Source organism: Leptinotarsa decemlineata, unplaced genomic scaffold, assembly GCF_025532065.1.
Source record: "Leptinotarsa decemlineata unplaced genomic scaffold, Ldec_3_MD MMD2_tig00000882_RagTag_RagTag, whole genome shotgun sequence".
In the NCBI taxonomy this organism is placed as follows: Eukaryota; Metazoa; Arthropoda; class Insecta; order Coleoptera; family Chrysomelidae; genus Leptinotarsa; species Leptinotarsa decemlineata.
The window spans coordinates 20,542,139-20,561,918 of record NW_027412556.1 but is presented as its reverse complement, the minus strand read 5'-3'; the positions used below and the strand labels follow the sequence as shown (position 1 = coordinate 20,561,918).

The window sequence follows — 19,780 nt, the reverse complement described above, 5'->3', positions numbered from 1 at the left end:
TTCAATATTTTTCGAAAACCGCAAATCGATGAGTCCATACAAAAGATAGAATGGCGGACCTACTATCCATATGTCAAATCTTTTCGCAACAACGATGTTATTGAAATCAACATCAATCAATCTGATGCCTACGATGCTTTGTACGATAGTCTGCTGTTCATTAGTGGAAAAGTTGAGAAGACTAAAGGGGACGGTAAGGTGTCATTCGTAAACAATGCTGGTGCTTTCATGTTTCAATCTGCTAGTTATGAGCAGAGTGGTAAGGAATCGGAAGCAGTTCGTGAACTTGGAATTGTTAGTACTGTTAGAGGCTTTCTCATCTACACCGACGAAGATATCAAATACTTGGCCACCTCCGGTTGGACTTTTCCCAACAATACAGGCGTCATCAACAAAACTCATCTAACATTCAACATGCTCATACCCATCAAGCATTTTTTGAATATCTTCAACGATTATCAGTGTGTTTCCTACGGTAAACATACCATTCGATTAGTACGAGCTGGAGATGATAGCAACTGTTTCAAAATAGAAGAGACTCCTGCTGCACTAACACCGAAAACGGAAGTTAAATTGGAAATTGAAAATATCGAACTGAAAGTTAAACAACTCTTTCCGCATGATCAAATTAAATTGCAACTTTTGAAAGCTATCCAAGCAGACACTCCTATTCTCATACCGTTCAGAAAATGGAAACTTCATATGCTGCCTGCTCTCACACAAGGTGCAAAAAATGAAATATGGGCTGTCAAGACTTCTTCGTTCCTCGAAAGCCCTCGCTATGTAATTGTATGTTTCCAAAAAAATCGTGACTACACTAAAGTCAACAATAATCCAACAATATTCAATCATTTGAATATTACCAATATAACGCTCTCTCTTAACGGTGAGAATCACCCCAAGGAAAATATGCATTTGAATTTTGCAAAGGGGAATTTTTCGCAAGCTTATTTCAACTACTCACAATTTGGTCTCAGCTACAAAATAACCAATCAACATAATCCTCTTCTCACTTCCACCGTCTTTACGGACAAAGCTCTCTTTGTCATCGATTGTTCCAGAAGGGATGAGAGCATCAAAAGTTCAACTGTTGATGTAAAACTTGAAATCGAAGCATCCGAGGGATTTCCTCAAAATACTAGAGCCTATTGCATAATTGTGCACGACACTGTCATAGAACACCTCCCACTCAGCGAAATTATTAAAAAATGGAACTGAACATGTGATTTTGCTTCAGTATCAATCGAAGAGTCAACATGAGAATAGCTGTTGTAGATATTCAAGGCTTCACCATCGAGCAAAAATTCCATCCTAAAGAAATAGCCATTAGGATTGGAATTCGGTGTAGTAACTTTTTACTGCTGCCAAACACACCATTTTCCAGTTTGAGTAAAGAAGATCGTCGTACCGCCTGTTACTTGGAGCGAAACATTCACGGATTGAGGTATTCCTCTGGCTTTGTGGAATATAATCAATTGGATGCCATCCTCATGGAAAATCTACAAGGTGTCGATGTCATTTATGTGCGAGGACATCAAAAACATGACTTTCTAACTGAAAAATTTCACGAGTTGTATATACCGACACGCGCTGTGAATTTGGATGGCTATGACAATACAACATGGATGGTTCCCACATTCGATAACAACGAAGGTGTCTCACCCTGTATGCATCACATTCGCAAGCGAACCAACTACAATTGCAGTCTCCGAAACGTAGATATTTTATACAAATGGCTTTGTGATATATTACCAAAAAAAAAAATGTATAATAAATTTCCAAATCATTTCTTTTTTTTCATCTAACCTCACCGCCTTATGATACCCTCAACAAAAAATAGAAAACGTATGCAAAACGTTCGAAAGCGCACAAAAAACGATCGAGAGCGCACGAAAAACGACCGTAAACGCACGTAAAACGGTCGAAAACGATCGGAAGCGCACGAAAAACGACCGTAAACGCACGTAAAACGGTCGAAAACGCCCGAAAAACGATCGTAAACGCACGAAAAACGATCGAAAACGCACGGAAAACAACATATGTTGAAATGTCATTGTCGAATACTTCGCTCACCCATTGCCCTCACGTTGAGTCCACAACGCTTAACCTCTCGACACTTTTGAATCTCCTCTTTCTCCTGATGATGCTAACTTGGTTAACAAAGATACGATACGTAGTGCCCTTTTGGCATGTTGGAATGCTTCTGTTGAACCGACATGTTTTTTCTCAAATGGTATATTTTGACGCAACCTGTACACTTCGACGTCATGTTTGTTTTCAATGAAGTATTTTGAGACACCCCGTATACAATGACGGATCGCAGGTTGTCATATTTTTTCTTAAATCTGATTCATCATCATAAAATATATCACTTTCGCGCTTCCAATTTTCGTCGAGTAGTTCACGATTAATTCCAAAACCGGCAACGCTACATTACTCCATACACATTGATTTATTGTACAACTGGCAACGCCGAACCTGCCATGCTGGCATGTATTGACATTTGACAGATGCAGTCTTATGAGTCTAGTGTTTACAGTGTCCTTCTTCAACCAATAGATAGTTCAGCTAGTGACTCATAGATGACTCTGTGTGTTCTATAACTTAATTTTCAAACCGGCAACGCTACATTACTCCATAAACATTGATTTATTGTACAACTGACAACACCTGCTTGCACTAGCAACCGGTAAAACCTCGATCTCCATCTCTCTTTGCATCGATTACGTGACACGCGCCTCTCGCTCTTACACACACATACACATCTTCACATGAAATATTAATTATTTCCCAAATCTAAGTATATTTTCCTATCTTCAATATGATGATGACGATTACATTCTACGGAAATCAAAAATAAAAATGCTGTCAAGTATAATGAATGAGTCAATTTCGGTCCCGACAAAACTAACGCTATAAATACCCAACATTCGCAGTTAACTTCAATATCTTACGATGGTGTAGAGGCTAAGGACAATTTCTACGGCGCGGACGACCCAGGTTCGAATCTCATAACTATAAATTTTTTTTAATTAAAATCACGTGACAAGGAGGTCTGGGCGCTGATGCGGAATCCCAAGGTGGCCGAGGGGTGAGGAAGAGTCGCAAGAGGGCCTGAGCGGTGATGTAGAGTACTAAGGGGGCCGTGAATGCTTGAATCGCTACGAAACTCGTTCCATCCTGCGTCGATGACGTCACACGTTTCCCCCACTCCTGTTTGAAACAAAAATTGCAGAAAGTTTAGCTCCATAAGAAAATACATGGGATTTTGGTCCAGAATCCGCCTTGTTCATCTACTCACTTTCAGTAGCTAACAAATCTGTCAAAATTAATGATTGTAAAGTCTCTGCAGATCCATTATTACTCTTCCAAAGAATAACTGTAACCAAACAGTTTGAAAGTAATATCGAAACATATCTTCAATATGAATCAATTCCGTATCCGACATGATTATTTGATAATAATGGCATGAGAAAAACTACGAAAGCCATGTTATATGATAATATGACACCGGTTGATATCGAATTGGATGAAAATTATGTGACGTCTATCATCGACGGTGGATTTCTTCTGCATCGCGTCGTTTGGAGTATTGAGGATACTTTTTCTGTCGTTTTAGATAAATATGTTAAGTATTTACAAACACATTATGCATTAAAAACTATTATTGTATTTGACGGATACTCAGACTACACTAAAAACATAAAAGCGATGGAACAGCAAAGGAAAAATGCTGCTTTTCGAAACCTTACGAAGTTTCTTTCACTGAAACAATGATTGTGCCAATCAGCCAAGATAAGTTATCATCGAACCGATTTAAAAAAAAAAAAAAACTCATTGATATGCTCATTGAAAAGTTTGAGAGCGTAAATATAACAACAAAACAAGCGAGAGATGATGCTGATGTTATTATCATAAAAATAGCTATTGAAGAATCCAAACACGAAAAGACTGCTATCATTATAGGAGAAGACATTGACTTACTAGTTATTTCAATTGTTAGGTACGTTTCAATTTAGCACTAGATCAAAACTGCTCCTATGTGACCTTTCAAAACACTACCATACCTTTTAAGATCTTTATTCAGAGGATGTTAACAATGTAATTCAGTTACAAGTTGATTTTATTCATTTAACATCATAGTAATAGGAATCTTCCGTTCCATAGAAAACCATACCTGAAATGTACAAGAATATATGTATGCTCCTGACTAACGGCTTTGATCAGTAATTACCACTCACTTCGCATTCTCCTATTGCCAATCGACGTTGGAGATCCGAAATTCCTCACTAGGTTGAAATAGTTGTTATTGTATGTTTCTCAGTTTACTTCACCTATCATCTTTCAGCCGTTGTCTGCCTTATTCTCTATACCTTTCCAAGAATATTTTTTGCATAGATTGTTATACATCACTTCCAGAAGGATTACTACATATTAGAGTCATATCGCCTGAAAAACAATATTAGTTAGCTCTGGGTTTCTGAATACTGTTTGACATTTTCGGTAAATATTCTGCATAATATGAATGTTCAAATATTTGATTTAAAAGGGTTATATTTTTAGGAGTGAATAATTTTTTGGGAAAGAAAGTTTTTGGCTTTCTACTACTCCATCTGATACAAAAAAATGGATGAGAGAATCTTCCAAAGAAAGGAAGGATTAATCAATTTGAAAATAAGTAACTCTATACATAGATGTGTAGATCATGCAAAGAAGTAACTTTCAGACACAAACTGAAAGAAAGTCCTCCTGAAACAGCTACTTTCAAGGGCAAGTGTCTTAAGGCGAAACACGTGTATACCAGTTAGGGTGACAGTATTCCATGTGAGTACAATTTATTACCATTCATTCAAAGTAGAGCTCATGTGAATGATATCTGATTCTTATTCCTCCACGAATGTTCGATATACAAACTGAATAGAGAAAAGTATCTTCTGTATAATTCAGTGTTCATATAGAAGTATTTGTTTCGAAAGAATTTTTTCTTTCGTGTAATTCAATGTTTATATGAAAGTAGCTGTTTCAGGAGGACTTTCTTTCAGTTTGTGTCTGAAAGTTACTTCTTTGCATGATCTACACATCCATGTATAGAGTTACTTATTTTCAAATTGATTAATCCTTCCTTTCTTTGGAAGATTCTCTCATCCATTTTTTTGTATCAGATGGAGTAGTAGAAAGCCAAAAACTTTTTTTCAAATATTTGTTCTGAATGGGAAAGATGTGGCGACTTACCTTATATGTTTCTATTCCATGGCACGAATAAGGATCGGTAAATAGTTGAAAATAGGTTGGAGTCAATATTTTTGTGAACATTCAATAACCAGTATAAGAGACAGCTGTTGGTTCACATCTGCTCACACTGACATTCTGCCGAACTTTCGTAGTGTCGTTCCGACGACCTACACCAAACTAGTTCTACAGTTGTTCACGGGTGAGGGATTGATCGGTTACTCAAATTGTCGAAGGTTGTTTTAGGGTTGCATTGCTTTGAGAAGGAGTTTTGATGGGTCATGGACTTGTTGATGATGTCTCGAGTGGGTGTGGAGGAATTGATAGATTTATGATGTTGTGCACAGCGCCCACTTGGTGCTTGTAGTGTAGATTGGACACACTGTGGCAACAACTTGATAGCTGTCAGATGTGGCAGTCCCTCGGATTTCGGTGTTGACCTTCGTTGAGCTTGGTTTAGAGTTCAAGTGTACCATCTGACTGATTTGTAGGAAATATATGGTTGAATTTTTGCCAACCTTCACGGGGATTATTTCTACAAGTCAGAATTGTATAGTGGAAGACTGATTGGTCATTTTGGTGTGGATATTTGCAGTCTGAAACTCAAACTCTTTTGAGGATTTGTGGTGGTTACCGAACTCATTGTGCCAGGTGGAAGGATTTCCGAAATCAGGTATATCTGAATCACTATCGCATCTCTCATGTGGTCTTAGCTATGGTATCATCTCTTCAATTCTACAACCTTCGTTTCTCGTCCCTAGATTCATAAGAAACTGAAGGCCCTTAGTCACTAATCAAGTCCCAGTAGGACTTCCGTGCAGAGCACCGCACACGAAGAAACGTATAGAAAACCCCTTGACCAGGGTAAGAATGATACCATTAAATGTGTTTTTAATTATTTTAGTAATTTTTGATTCCATCGTTGTAATTCAACTGAATAATAGTTTTGAAGAGAGGTTTCAACAGTCATTCAATTTTCTTGATTTTTTTACGGGTTATATGGTTATACAGGGCACCACCCAAAAATATACTCTTGTTATCTTGCAGTAGCAAGAAAAGTATTTCTTAATGAAAATATACCAGGGGTATCGATTAGTCAACTAGTCCCTATTGAATGGGGTTGAATCTCACTTTGGTTGTATCTGATTCTGATTGAGAATTTCCTTTCGTAGGGTTTTTTTCTGGGGTATAGAACACCTTGTTGACAAACTCCCCGAACTTGGAGGTGTTCAGCTACCTTTGGGGTCCTATTTGGTGATCCATTACTGGTCCATTTTATTGTGCCCTACAGGGTGATCTATCTTGGTGGTGCTACAGGGTCATCCATTTCCGCCGTACTACAGGGTGATTCACCTCCGTCGAACTACGGGGTAGCTTAACACCATATACCGGGTGGCCTAAAAGGAGCACGCAAGTTATAATTGGTTTATTTGAATATTTTTATAATACTGAGTTATTCAAATAATTGTTTGCCCTTTTGTTTATTGTTACCTGTTTAAATAATTGTTTGCCCTTTTGTTTATTGTTACCTGTTTGATATAGTGATTGCCTTTCTGGCTGAATTCACTGCTAGTTGGGAACGTATTTGGTTTTATTTGTAAAACGCAAATTGAGGTGTTTTATTCTTTTTACAATTGCTTGTTGATACCGATGCGCCTACGCCTGAGCTCACGCGACGCAAACGAGATTGTCTTACCTTACAATACTAGTATTTACGATTTCGATTTTCGTGGTAGTTTTCTTTTAAGCGTCGTTACTACTATAATTCATGGCTGATGGAATTTGTGCATATATACACCGCGCTCAATGACCTCTTGTATTGACATTTGAACATCGCATAGTAGTGTGAATATGGCATTGTTGTCTTAGAAGCGTTGTCGGTTAATCCATGTAAGTTAGGTTCACTGAATAAATCATATTGGGGATCTTTATCTTTTATTTCCAATATTGATTGGTAAGTTATTGATATTGTAAGTTACTTACGGTATCTGGAGGATTAAATTTACCTGGCGCCCATTAGGATCTATTTGAAATTTGCTAATTTGGTTAGCCCACTCCCGTCTCCACTGTTTAGCTTAGCTGCGGATACCCATCTGTCTTATTTGTTACCGACAGATGATTTAGTCTCCTCTTGTGCGTCCACAATTGGACGCACTCAGTCACATCAACAAGACATTTTCTTCAAAAAAGTGGGCAAAGGCAATTTTAAAACACAAATTTATTCTTCAAAAAGTTTTGACAAATATCCCATTTCTACATGCATTCAGTGGGTGTGATACAACTTCTGCGCTATTTAAATAAAGTGAAAAAAACTTTTACTAAATCACTAGAAAAACTTACCAACTTCGACGAACTAGCTCCAGTTTTTCTACAAGAAAATTGACCTGTCCAACAATTATACAAAAGTGGAATTAAAATCTAACTAGCGATATTCAAGGCTTCAAAATCTGAGAATGATATCGATCATCTTCGATAAACTCATTTCATTGAATCTACAAAACTTCATAAACCTGTCCAATTATGTAATCTCCCAACGACAAGTGCAGCGGCCCATCAACATATAAACCGTGTCTATTACCAAGTTCAAAAGTGATTAGGGCATGATTTGGAACCTCTGGAATGGGGTTGGGTTCTTCAAAATTCCTCAAAATATTGAGGAATTGCTCAATACTTTATTTTGTAATTGTAAAAATGGATGTGGTACACGGTGCGGATGTAAAAAATCGGGGTTACAATGCACTTAAGCTTGTGGTCAGTGTAATGGTTGCCCATTACAATGATACAGCATTGAAGCAAGCTTGCTTCAATGCTGTATCATTGCAAAGTGGCGGTGAGAGAGAGAGTACATACGACCCTGAAATTCTGGAAGGTCTGGAAACAACGATTCAGGACAACTTTTCTGTTTTACATTATTGAAATTTTGAATATTTTCACAACAATTTTATTTTGATTGTCAGAAATGTACAGTTGTTGAATAAAATTTCCGTTGAGTAAATTAATATAAATGTAAGATATATAATAATGTGATAAGTATAATATATTATCTAACATCAAGAAATGTATACCTTTTAAAAATGAAATACTTGATTATTTTCATATTTGAAATGTATTTTCAATACATTAAAATGTACAATAATTATTTCATAATGAGTTTTTAATTACACAAAGTAGGTAAGTATTATCAAATTGATACATGTGAATTGTAAAATGTTGTTACTGATAAACAATACAAATTATTCAAAATTGAAGGTGATATCCACAGATATTCACGGTTAACATGGAAACAATAGAAACTGAGATATCCACAGAAAACTGTTTTTTTCACCTTTGACCTCGTATAATTTCCGATACAGACACGAGATCATATGAGACTTCTGAGATCGCTTTAATAACGCCATATTGAAGGTATATACAAATATTCAGCTCATTACCTCTCATTCCGAGGTTATTCGCTAAATTACTTGGATTATAACAGTATTTTCAAAAAGCAAGTTTAGTGCCGTCGATAGTCAATCGGTGCAGCCGACAGTAGGATTGTCAAAATTTCGCGCATCTTACGAGTGATTTTCGTTTCAAAGATTGATTGGCAATCGAACCTTTGTAAACAGAACAAGTTGGTGTTGAAAGCAGAGCGGTTCCTAGAACTTCAGGAAACCCAGTCAATCGAAAACCTGCAGAAAACTCCGCACCGTAGCTGTTTTCGAGAAGAGGAACTTCATCGTCCCTTTCTGCAAGGAAAAAACATTTGGTGAAGACAAAATCTCTGAACCAGGGCAGACTTCTTATATTGGTTAGGAAAGCGATGGCCAAAATCTTGCTTTTATTGTTAGTACTCTGATTTTATGTCGCTTGAAAATATTTCTCAATCATTGTCTTTAACTGATTCAGACATTTCTTTTTCCAACCCAAATCCAAGAATTAATCAACTTTCTGCAAACCCCTTTTCGAATCGAACCAATTTCAATTCATAATTAATTTCAATCAATAATGATAATATATCTTATAATCAGAATTCAGAATTGAATATTTCAAACTGTTTTCAAAACCAATATATAAATTGCGTTCCACAATTTGATGGGAACCCAAATGAACTCAATAAACATTTGAGCACTGGTGATAGCTGAATTACTGATTTTTATGATGCCGAGAATCCAAATTCTTTCCAAAATACATATCTATTGAATAGTTTGATTAGTAAACTAACAGGAAATGCTAAACTAGTAGGTAATATCCAAAATGTCATTACTTGGAATATTTCAAAAGACACACTGTATAGGAATTTTGCAGATCAACGCGATAAAGCCCGTTTAAATAAAGATATGGTTATGATGAAATGATACCCGGCTCAAAAACCTTAACAATTTGTTGATCGAAGTTTGCAAATTCTCAATCTGATTTGATGCTATATTGATTCTCATGAAGCAGACGAAAATATAAAAGTTTCAAAACGCAAATTATATAATTCATTAACTTTGAAAACGTTTTTATCTAGATTGAAAGAACCACAATTCGATAATTGAAACCTATTGATTTGAATGAAGCTCTACAATTCATTATTCAAGAAGAAAATATAAATTATCATCAAACCCAATCGAAAAGAGTTTCTATAGCCAAATGAAATTAAATTCTAACCAAAATTCAAATCACTCTCATTTTCCAAGAAATTCTTTTGATGCTGATACGAGAAACGATCAATTCCAATACCGTCAAACATTCAATCAAAATAGATCTTCAAATTATCAATTACAACCATGAAACAATTTTCCTTCACAGCCTATAAATATTCAATCAAGAAATAATGTTCGACAACAAACATTTTTCCGAAATTCTCAAGTTATTAAACAACTCACCAATAACCAGAACGTTTTTGAGCCCAATCCCAATCGAAATCTTCCCAGTCAAACACCATGAGTGTTTCAACAAGGCAAACGTTCAACAGAAATCAACCAGGTTCCTCATTTCCTAGTTAACCTCACGAAAGAAACTTTATCTCAGAGGAACTTTTCAACACAGAAACAAATGATATCGAATATTATTCACAGAATTCTGAAGTTGAAAGCCAGTGTCAGTGTGAAAATTTCGAAAATATTCGATGTAATTCTAGTAATGAAAATTTTCAGTTAATAGGCCAAGACACCGGTCAAACGTAGAACCAGTGATAATATCTTTGAATTCAAGTAATTCTAGTGATTTACACTAAATTTGAAATTTTAAGTCGATAGAGGTTCGACTAAATCTTTTATCGATCCAAATCTAGCTTATAATCTATACCCCGATAAAATTCAAAATGATCCATTCATAGTGTCAACCGTATTTCAAAAATCTTATCATTTCAAAAGTATTTAATGTTTCTGGAAACTTGAAGTTTCATTTATTCATAGATTCATGGATTGATAGGTATTGATAACTTGAAACTACTTCAAGCAAATGTTAACTTGAGCAAAGGATTTTTGACAACACCTCATTCACAAATCAAATTGCATTCACATAAAATAAATAATGATTTGAATCTCATTACCATACTTCCGCGAAATGAACGAGTAATTGAAATGAAAACATCTGTAAGTGACGGTGAAATTATAATTCCTTATCAAAAGATACACAACTGCGAAATTCCAGAGTTTGTCGATCGCGAGAAACGGAGAAGCACTAACAACTATATTTAATATAAGTATGGATCAGATTACACTAGATTTCTCTGAAACTATTCTCGTTGAAAAAGTTGATAGAACATGCATACAAAAATTTATCTTCAATAATTTTGATGAGACGTACAAACGTAAACTGGACTTATCTAATATTAGAACTGAACATTTGAATGTGAAGAAAAATTAATGATAGAAAATGGTAGACAATATTTTTCTCAATGACTATACGAATGACCACTTAGAGAAAATCAAATCACTCTATACGAAAATAAACAGAAAAATAATGAATCGAAAAGAAATGGTAATTTCATAATCTAATGAAACCCGCGATAACCCGAAAATAATCAAATCTAATTTTAAAACCTACGTGAGAAAACACTTGAGACAAAAACACGCTAACAAATTTGAAAAACCGAACACTATCACAAAAGTAGACGAAACTATGAAGACAGTTTTCACAAAAAATAATAAAAAGTACACATGTACAATTTAAAAACACCAAGAAAGTAGTGCTATGATTTCAATAAATAGTCAATTTCATTTCTTTCCAGAATACTTTTTGTATTAGGACTTCAAGACAGAATAACACTGAAAAACTTGGAAAACAATCCTGATATAATATCTTTAAAATTGGGCTTTAAAATACGCTGATCTGAATTCATTCATAACTGAAATCGAAAAACTGAACGACCAATACGGACAAACTTCAAAAGCAGAAAACTATATCAAAATTTTAACATTGACAAAAAACAAGACTGAATCCAAATCGCAAGAAATAATCATGAATACCAGAAGGGGATTGATTGATGGTATTGGTTCGATATTTGAATGAATTACACGTAAACTCGATGCAGAAGACGGGGAGCGGTACGAAAAACTTATTAGGGAACTTCAAAACAATTAAAAAGTATGGGCTTCCAGTGTTGTGAAACAAAATTCAGTTTGAATCAATTTGATCAATAAATTCAATCAAACTATCCAACAAATAATTCACAATGAAAAATTTCTTCAAGAAAAAGTAGTTCATATTTCTGCTATATTCCAAACAAAGAGCATATGTTTACGATATACTCAACCAAATAATTGATATGTTCGAAATATTCAACTCTACCTTGAAAATTCCATAGCATTCGCGAAACTCAACATCTTTATGTTCCAATCACATATCCATACATTTTTTAGTACTATTCATCATATTCAATCCCTACATATAGTCAAAGTCAGTTCTAAGCACTCATATTAAAACATTCATTTTTACTGAAGAACTCAGAATATTCCGCAATTAAAAGCGACGATTGCGAAAAAGTCAAGCGACAATTCTATTTCTGCAAGAAAATGCTGATTGGAGAAATTTCTGGAAATATCTGTGAGCTGCAACTCTTGAAGATGGAAGACACTTCCACATGTAGACAATTCGATGTTGGGATTACCAACCATAGCCAATTAGCTAACCAACTAGACGACTCTACCCAATGGACAGCGATATTTCTAAATAAAACGACAATCCACTAACAATGTAACGAACGAGAGGAAGTTGAAAGAATAATTGGATCCTATTCAATCGACAACCCAGTAGGCTGCAAAATCAAGGCGAATCAAATTGAAATAATCAATGAAGAAAAAATAATCGATACCAATCAAATAATATTGATTTCCGAATTGAACCAAGATTGTAACTCTCCAAGAAGTGTAAATATAAGCTTTCAATTGGACGATGTTGACCTGAAAGAACTCCAAAACCATGATAAATCAGCTAATGGATAACAAAATAACATTCAACAAGGCGGACTGTACCAATCACCGAGTCTGTGGACTTTAGTGATTATATATAGATGGTTTACTTCTTGTACAAAAAAAATGTACTTCGATGTTGCACCAATGAGAAGCCGAGTGAAGAAGAGATCCAACTGCAAGTAATAAATGAAGGAACCGACCTATCCACTGTTCGTTCAACTACCCCGTTGAGCATGATAGTTGAATCTTCGGAGGGATGAATTATCTCGCTACATAGAACAATCCCGCTGATCTAGCAGTACCACCACCACCACCACCACCACTCTGTTCCAAATGCTGACAAGACAGTTTGCACAGGAGCACACATCTTCAAAGCTTCGCATCTAGAGTCAGTCAGATTTCATTCGTCAAAGTAACAACACGTATATATTTATATATTTAGTTTTTCTATAATTTTTTGATTTTCAAGTGTGTAACAATGAAGGTATTTTTAAAAAGCAAGTTCAGTGCCGTCGATAATTAATATATGTTCGCATAAACGTCTGTCGTTTAGGTCGTTTAGCGCTCGCTTCGTAGCAGTTACATCATTTGTTCAAGGTGTACCGGAGTTCATTTCCGAGATATTGCTCGCATTGTAAGATAATGTATAACATATATATCATACAAGTGAGGAGTTGCAATGTGAATGAAAAACACGAGTGTAGTATCTTTCTTTTCTACACATATTTTTTTAAACCGTTGGTATTATACGCTGTTCAACACAATAAACATTTTCATTACATTTTGTATGTATTTTCATTCACATTCTCTGTCACAATATTTTTTTTAAAATGTAAATATAATTCAGATTCACGTTTTTACAACACCGGAAGTTGCGAAACGAAATAAAACGCATTAAAAAAACTTCATTATCATACACTACGAAACGCAAATCAGGAATACTTATCTGAAAATGTTTACCGAAATATTTTGTTTTTGAAATCAACAGATATCCAAGAAGGAATGAAATACCTTCATTTTTTCTCTTCGTGATTTTCCTTGTGTGAGAAATCTTCGCTCTCTTTGAAAATTCTCAATTTTATGTATTTTGAAATAATTTTCACGTTCGTTGTAGTCAATTCAATATTCATCGAATAATCCGTTCATTGATTAAATTCTACGCGAAACAATATACATATACATATACATATATATATATATATATATATATATATATATATATATATATATATATATATATATATATATATATATATATATATATATATATATATATATATGTACTATTTTTTCAGGACTTGCAAGAATTTCTAGATAGTTCTGAAAATGGTTTCATTTACTTCAGCTTGGGAAGTATCATTAAAAGCAAAGAATTGAGCAATAATACACTTCTGAATATAATGAAAGCTTTCGAACAAATTCCATTCAAAGTTGTTTGGAAATTTGAGTCATCTCTTTCCTTGAATGTAATTGAAACAGTGAAATTAGTAAAATGGGCTCCACAACAGGATATTCTGAGTGAGTATTATTGTAAGTTATCAAATGAATGTTGTTTTTCTAATCATATACTCATACTCACAAAATATATTGAAAAGGACCAACAGTTGAATCGTTGCTAGCCGGGGAATACCAACAAACCAGATTCTAATTACGATTTTGATTTTGATAACCATCATATTGAGTTATTTTTTTTCAAATTTCTGTGAAAAAAATATTTTTTTTTTGGAAAATAGATCACTAATATATTGAATATATATATATTATATATATATATATATATATATATATATATATATATATATATATATATATATATAAAAACGATACAGGCAAACGATACAGGCACAAACTAAACGAATGACTAACTAAACGAATTGTAACTTTTCTCAATTAGAATTTGGACGTGAATTGGATCTATCGAAAACATTTTCTCTTCTTTTTCGAAAAGGTAAGTTTTGGCTTTCTACTTCTCCATCTTCATACAAAAATATGTGGGAATATTTCGGAAGTAGGGAGAAAACAATTCATTTCGAAACAAACTTTTTACAAATAGGTGTAGATCAAGCAAAGAAGTAACTTTCAGACACAAACTGGGATGAAAAGCCATCTCTAAACAACTACTTTCATATAAACATTGAATTACAGAAGAAAAAAAACTTATAAACATTGGATTATACGAAAAACATTTTCTCTATTCGGTTCATACTCCAAACATTCGTAATGTAAATGAGTCAGATATCATTCACAGGAATTGTCGCGTCTTCGAATACTTAAAAATAATAAAAATGAAAACAAGAGTGGACTGTAAGAATTGTGGCATAAAGCGAACTCACCGAATTCCTAGCACAAATCCCTGCTTCTGAAAGGGCCCTTTCTTGGAGTGTTCTTTCTTCAGCTTCACTGGGTTGTACAACAAAACGGGAAGTTAAAATGAGTTACCAAACAGTCGAAGATGACACAGAGTCTAGAGCACACACGGCGAAATAAGTAATTAGCAAAATAATAGCGATTCACGTATATGGTTTAGATAGATAAGCATACTTCAATTGAGTTTTGAGCATGCGCCCTCAGAAGTCGCTCCATGCCAACAATAATAACGCAACGCAAGTGTCTCATTCCGAAAAATCGGTTGTTCACCATTGAGGATCACAGTGTTACATGTAACTAAATTTCATCTCTTTCATATTGTGTATCAATCCTGTGACTGGAATCTAATTCTATTCCGTAACGAATATTTAGGGTACAAATTGTTGTTGTTTCGAGAGTTCTACTCTTTCCAGTTATATATATATATATATATATATATATATATATATATATATATATATATATATATATATATATATATATATATATATATATACATATACATATATATACAAATATATATATATATATATATATATATATATATATATATATATATATATATATATATATATACATATATATACATGAGGATTGGCAATCTTTGATAAAGAAATAGGTGGAAAAGATCCAGGCGTTGTTTGTGGATTGGCTTTCAACAATGAACATCGACTAAACTCACTTCATACCTTTCACCTCATACGTGTAAAAAACTTACCAGAATATGATGGCAACGAAACAATATCGATGGTCCGACAAATTGAATATTTGGGAGTATTCATAGACAGTAATTTAAAATGGCAAATCGATATCGCATCCGTCTTGAAAAAACTAAAAGCACACTATCAATATTCAAATATTCAACGAATATTCTGAAAATTGATCAGCTACTACTAGTTGAATCCCACTTGAAGTATATAAAATTAGACTGGGGAGCGGCAAAAAATAATCAAACCAAACATCTAGGAAAAATACAATGAAGCAATACTAGAAATATCTAGAACAAATACAATAAAGCAATAATAGAAATGATTGCTTTATAAATTACTATAAGTATTCTTTCGATAATCTTCCCACGATATTTCATATCTTATATATACAACATTTTTGAATTCTTATTTCTACAACACTATTGTTAACTTTTTTAATGACAACATTATTTTTAATATTCTAAACATTTCATACTTCATATTTCATTTCATATTTTCTTTAATTAACCTGATATGATATCGAGATTCCGGATCTACATGGACAATTTTCACTATAGTCAAGGCCTTTTGGTATTTTGTCTACTTTGACCAGATCCCTGAATAGGCTAATTGAACGCATACGTTAGAATGTCTTCTTTCCATTGTATTCTTTCAATGTACATTTGAGTTAAATGACTATTTTTGATAGTATTATTATTTGCAATTTTTTTACCGATGTATGCGCTGATCAGGCCCTATACCTCGAAGCCCCGACACATTCTGGAGGGCTCGTCAGCATTATCAACCAACGACCACTCCCCACACCGTGGGGTAAGTGATCATTTGGTCCGAGAATAATGTGCCCTGAGCAAGCCCAGTGAGCCAAGAATGACAGCCTTCTGCATCTGCCCGGCTAAGACAGGCCGAAATGATTTCGAGATTCAAGAGTAGAAAGGGCATCATTCCACCAAGGACAACCATAATCAGAACAATCATCTTAACAGAGTGATATGGATAGAGTCTGCGGAGTTTGAAGAGAAAATCTCGATATTTCATCCGTTTTTCTTTTTTTTTCGGACGATATTCGTCTCACCAGGAGCTGAAAACTCTACGACAAATATCGTCTTGCTCTGGTGGTAGAGAAGGACTACATCAAGCTTATTAGCTTGTATGAGCCTGAGGATGGGAAACTAATAGTTCCAATAAATTTGGCACATTTCGTTCCCCACAACGGATTCAATATCCCCCGGAGCGTAGGGCAACACTGGTGTCTCGTCAATACAGAAAGAATGTCGTAGATATAGCACTCTAAGGACCGCGTTATGTCGATGGAGACCGCATATGCTGGTCATGCTAATAGCAAGTGAATTAGGGTTTCGGGCCCCTCGCGGCAGGCCCTGCACCTTGTGTCAGAAACCTCTACACCCATCACGCGACTGCGGTAGACTAAGTTGTTGAAGACACCATCCTGGCAAGCCATGATGATCCCCTCAGTTTTTGACTTCAGTCCGCTTGACCTGAGAAAAACGAACGTCAGGCGCTTTAATAAGCCAATGTCTTCAATGTGATTGAAGAAAACCCCATGTATTGGCTCATCCTTTTGTTTCCGCAGAAGTGAGGTGATCTCTGCTTTTATATGGTCGTTCGGTAGCTAAGCGGTTCGGCGTGGGTGCTTTGTTCACTCACTCCAATTGACTGCCGTGTTGGTCGGTGGTTCAAGCCCTAGTCTGAACGATCGATCTTCACTTGCTACCGTCCAACCCGTGTTAGGAATCACACGTTAAAAGGTAAGACCTCGTTGATCCTTAGCTCGCACAAGTTTCGACTTCTGAGGGTTGTCGTTCGTAGGGATGCGACAGCTGGTTAACGGAAAAACAGATTTTAAACAGACAGACACATATGAGCTTTTTGCTGAACGGGTTTCAACTCGGTGACCTCGTTCAGTGTCGAAAACTAAACCGAGTTCATCAGCTGCTCGGACAGCTGCCCTAAAGAGAAAAACTTCAATTCCTGCTCTCTCATGGTAACTGGCCATACGGGGGATCCTAACTCCTGACGACTTCACCGGCTATATCCAATACCATTCTGTAGACACTCCAAACTCGATAGTCCAAGGCCTCCTTGTTGTCGGGGGAAGTACAATCCTGGAACGGACGATTTGGGGTGCAAACTCCTATAAAGATGCATCATTTTTTGGGTCTTAATGTCGAGTTGATACAGCTCCACCCGAGTCCAGTTCACTACTCCAAACGTGTACAGTAAGATTGTTCTTGCAACTTTGTTCTTCTTCAATAGTTCCGATGACCAGATCTGTCGAAGTTTGTACTGATACTTGCCGAGGAGGAAGAGTTATTCACTGCTGTTACCTATTGTGAGTGGCGTTGTTCCACCCTGAGGTAAGTATACGTCTCTCCGGTGTAGGATGCTTCCATCGTGTCCGTAGTCCCCGTATCGTCCTCTTTTGAGATGGACGTTTGCACATATGTCTATCCCGAATTTCATACCTATAGCATGCATGTACTCTTCCACCACCCTCAAGGACTGATGCCTTCTCTCCAGAGGCATACAGTTCAAGATCATACATATAGAACAAATGGCCGACCTTGTGCCACCGGTTTCCGGGAGTGCCACAGTTCTGAGCGCAACGGTTAATGGCAATAGTGAGATGCAGAAGAGAAAGGGACTGAGAGAATCGCCCTGAAATACACCCCTTCTGTGAAAGGGACCGCCCTGATTGGACTCTGGCTTGACAAGATGTTATGGTGAAGCTAGTTTGCCAGGGTGATATCAGTTGTTCAATGCATCTCACTATTTTGTCGGGTACCGCAAGGCATCTGAGCAAATTCAAGATGAGCTCATGCGATATTGTATCAAATGCCTTACGGTTATCGATCCAGACCATAGAGAGGTTGCGCTCATATTGTATAGAGTCCTGGGTTACACATTTATAGATGAGCAGGTTCTCTTTACATGCAGCGACTCCTCTCTTCGACCCTCCGTGCCCATATATCTGTTTGAACACTTGGTCAACTGCGGTGAGTATTCGTATGTATAAGATGCTTGTAAACAACTCATAACACGAAATGGAGTTCTTAAGAATCGACAAATCTCTGAGAACTGTCCGCCCCTCGGCAAACCAATTTGGAATCGGCTGCTCTGGTCAGATAGCGGTGGGATTTTTCCACCAATAAGCGTTCAGCCCATCTGAACCTGGAGCAGCAAAGTTTTTGGAATCCACGAGAGCTCTTCGAACGTCATCCGGGGTTATCGGCCTGCGCAGTTCATTGAGCTCAGGCTGTTGAAGTTCTCTGTTGAAAGCTTCGAACTGCGTTAGGGCTGGAGTGTCTAAGTTTAATGGCTGCGGGTGTTCATAGATATCCTTCCAGAAGGATTCCACCTGATCAGCGGTCGGCGGATTATCCACAACACGTGGAGGCTCTTGGAATAAGCGAGAAGGTTTCTCGCGAAACCTAAGGTTTTCCGAGATACTTCTCGCTCGCTCCACTAGTCACTTCTTAGCAGTCACTAGCATTCATATCCTATCAAGGCAGTGCTGTTCAGTGGTCAGCAGTAAGCTTCGAGTCAAAGTGTGATGGATACATCGTAGTTTGGCGACTATTCGCCGCACTGCGGGCGTGGAAGACGTTTTGGCCGCCTTGTAATACATCACACATTGGATTCGAGACGCGTATTGTCTCGCCGTGATCTTAGCCTCCATCTGTGTACACGGCCGTTCAATTTTTCGAATCGCAAGGCCGAGATCTCGTCCTTTTGACTCGGAAAGCGACTGGACAACGCTATACATGGCGGTGTTGATTTTTCAGATGTCAGCTTCTTCTTTTAAAACACTATGAACCTCCGCATCCAAACAAGCCAGTTCTTGTGGATTCAGGGGCTAATTCTGTAGAGCACCCTGCGTGTTAGGATGGACTCCATTAGTGGTATGATGCGAGTCTCCTCTTCAGCCGTGCCAACGGGTGGTAGAACTGTCACTTCTGCCACTTCGTTAGTAGGCTGGGAAGAAACTATATAGCCCTGCCGCCAAAGATAGGATACGTAATCCCTAAGATTTCGGGCGGAAAATGCGGCATGCTCCGGATGTGTTTCACACCA

The 19,780-nt window shown here is 36.4% G+C and overlaps 2 protein-coding genes across 3 annotated transcripts in view; one reads left to right on the top strand and one right to left on the bottom strand.

The window, feature by feature from the left end:
• NPFR (Neuropeptide F receptor) overlaps positions 1-19,780 on the bottom strand; it is a 543,873-nt gene that overhangs the window by 74,700 nt on the left and 449,393 nt on the right. The window lies entirely within an intron of this gene.
• The window catches only part of LOC111510953 (UDP-glucosyltransferase 2), a 34,128-nt gene that overhangs the window by 7,592 nt on the left and 6,756 nt on the right, over positions 1-19,780 (top strand). Inside the window, exon 2 of the mRNA XM_074175201.1 lies at positions 13,907-14,129. Within this exon, the coding sequence (XP_074031302.1) occupies positions 13,907-14,129 (223 nt within the window). The remainder of the gene's footprint in view (positions 1-13,906; positions 14,130-19,780) is intronic.